This window comes from Hipposideros armiger, unplaced genomic scaffold, assembly GCF_001890085.2.
Source record: "Hipposideros armiger isolate ML-2016 unplaced genomic scaffold, ASM189008v1 scaffold_709, whole genome shotgun sequence".
Classification (NCBI taxonomy): domain Eukaryota; kingdom Metazoa; phylum Chordata; class Mammalia; order Chiroptera; family Hipposideridae; genus Hipposideros; species Hipposideros armiger.
This window is the reverse complement of record NW_017732059.1, coordinates 878,797-881,531: the sequence shown is the minus strand read 5'-3', so window position 1 is coordinate 881,531 and position 2,735 is coordinate 878,797. Positions and strand designations below refer to the sequence as shown.

Here is a 2,735-nt window from a genome sequence, read left to right as displayed (position 1 = left end):
ATGGAGAGCTAGCTGCCTTCTCTCTATTCATCACCCCTGTCACACCCTCATGCTACGGGATTCATGGAAACAAATGTCAATTAAGAAACGACACCGGTTTCCTTGCACCTGTAAAGAAAGCTCACGCACAGACATTCGCATCAAGTTCCAGCCTCCCGACTTGATTGGACGGGACTTAATGTGCGGGATAGACATGGGTTTTTCTCCCGTGCGATCCATCCCTCGCGCTGTGACCCCGTCTTCACATCAAAGGGGACGCGTCTCCCACGTAGAATAGAAAACTAACAAAGACGTCTTCTTTTTAGATTCTGTCCCAGCTAGGGACCCGTTCAACGGTGAGTATCACACGAGAACAGCTCCCCACCCCCAAACAAACCCTCCCAACTTAACTATAGGGGGTTAAACAAGTAGAATTTGGTTTATCTTTTCATGATAAGAATTCCAGAAGTTGGAAGCACAGGGCTGGTTTAGTGCCCAACACCGTGATTAGGAGCCTGGGCTGTTTGTCAGTCTCTCGTCAGACAGCGCTGGCATGCCAGCTTGCATTCTTGTGCTTCTAACCGCGTGGTGGCAAAACGGCTGCTGCCCCTCCAGGCATCACACCGTCACTCCACGCAGGAAAGAAGGGGGAAGAACAAAGGAGGCGAAGGGTCCAGGCAGCTGATTGAGTGTAATTTTACTAGGAAAACACAGCTTTTCTGCAAGACCTCAGCAGCGGACATCTGGGGAAGCCTCCCTGACCACCGATCTTGCCAAATGACCTTTGCCAATTTCAGATCGGAGAAGCGGCATTCAGCCTCAGAATGTTTTGCATTTTGCCTACGCCAAGTCAGATGAAGGTTGTGTCCAAGTCAGAGTTTTCGTGATTGCAGCAGCCATCCAGATAGTAACCTACTGTGTCCACACGCTCTCGTGATAGGGTAGAAAAGCACAAATTTGCAGTCACCTGTGTTATTCTTATAGCTGAGGAGATGGTATTCACGCTGTGGAATTCTGTGCAGAAGATTTTCAATCATCAGCCAACGCATTTGAGAAATACATATAGGATAATTAAGTCGCGAGCTCATCCTAGAAAAAGTGCTACATCCCTCACTGCAGAATATCACTACAGTCACCCACCTTCNCAGGCCGGCGGGGCCCAGCTGGGCGGCTGGAACGGGCTCTACAAAGGTGACACCGTTGGTTTCCGTCTCTTCTGCTGTGGTGTCTCGTGAGCTGTGCTTTCGCGTTCATCCATGGGCAAGTGCTGTTTGCAGATGTTAGCGGGAGGTATAATCTCTTACGAAGCTCCGTGAAAAAAATTTAAAACAAGGCTGCGTGTTTGGGGACCGTTTCCAAGAATGTAAGACAAACATGCCTGGAGTCACGAAAGCCTCATCAAAATAAGCCCGTAGGATCTCAAAGTGGGGTCTCTTAACGTCACACCACTGATGTCTGGGGCTGAGTGGCTCTCCGATGGGGGGCGTCCTGGGCCCTGTAGGGTGTTGAGCAGTGTTCCTGGTCCACACCCAGCAGGTGCCGGGAGCGTCCCCCCTCTACCATCGCCACCACCAAAGTGGTGACAACCAAAAATGTCTGCAGACATCGCCTCGTGTCGCCTGGGGTCAAATCCTCTCCAGTTGAGAACCACTTATTCTAGAAGAATGCTTACTTGATTACCCCAATTTGGGTNTGCAGACATCGCCTCGTGTCGCCTGGGGTCAAATCCTCTCCAGTTGAGAACCACTTATTCTAGAAGAATGCTTACTTGATTACCCCAATTTGGGTTTCTACTCTAATAATAAATGATAGATAGATAGATAGATAGATAGATAGATAGATAGATAGATAATAGATAGATGGGAGATGATACATAGATGATTGGTAGATGATTGATAGGTATAGATGATAGATACATAGGTATAGATAGATAGTGTGTGTGTGTAAAAGCATCATTCTAAAAAGTGCCTTCTTATATTCCTGAGAGAAATGTGACAAAATTGTCATGAGCAGGTTTTACCTTTGGGACAAATCTCTAGATCTTCACTGGGCCGCCCGTGGGGGGCTGAACCGTGTGGTGGATAAGATTGGGTGTCCTGGGTAAACAAATGGCTTTCTTCTAGTGGCGTCACACGGGTCCCTGTTATAAAAAACAATGGGTAAAATGTCAGGGTGAGTTTACGTGTGTCTGTTGCTGGCCGACATGCACCATGTTTGCCAGCCAGTTCAGTTCAGGGAGCTTGTTCTGTGTCTCCTCTAATAAAGACAGGTGCTGAGGACCTTGGGTGCCCTTGGACCCGGAGCCTGGGTATCTGAATGGTTCCCCGTGTAACGTTTGCTCACTTCTCCTCGAAGGACCCTGTCTGGTGCTTTCTTTGTGATTTGTATGGTTGGAGTGATGCGCCCACAAACGGTGTCTTGCGGACATGACACTTCACCGTGCTTTGCAAGAGTTCCTGTCCGCAAGAGTCCCCGCTCCTTTTTTACCCCCCATAATGAGTCTGTATGACCTGGAAAGCATCATTTTTGGCTTAGGGGTGCATTCCTGTTTGGCTACGCATGTCGTGATCTCAGGGCTGCCCCCAAAGCACCGGCTTTGTCACCTGCTTTGTGCTCAGAGACAGCCAGCCGGTCCTTCGCCTAGACATTGAACTAACCGACGGCTGCCAGGTGGGAGGGGCATTGGGGGACAGGGTGAAAAAAGTATTAGGAAATACAAACTGGCAGTTAGGAAGACAGTCCCAGGGATGTAAAGT

At 49.0% G+C, this 2,735-nt stretch overlaps 1 protein-coding gene across 1 annotated transcript in view; it reads left to right on the top strand.

Moving 5' to 3' along the window:
- Positions 1–2,735, top strand: part of LOC109373335 (arylsulfatase H) — a 34,837-nt gene that overhangs the window by 27,553 nt on the left and 4,549 nt on the right. Inside the window, exon 7 of the mRNA XM_019627106.1 lies at positions 1,128–1,210. Coding sequence (XP_019482651.1) covers positions 1,128–1,210 — 83 coding nt within the window. The remainder of the gene's footprint in view (positions 1–1,127; positions 1,211–2,735) is intronic.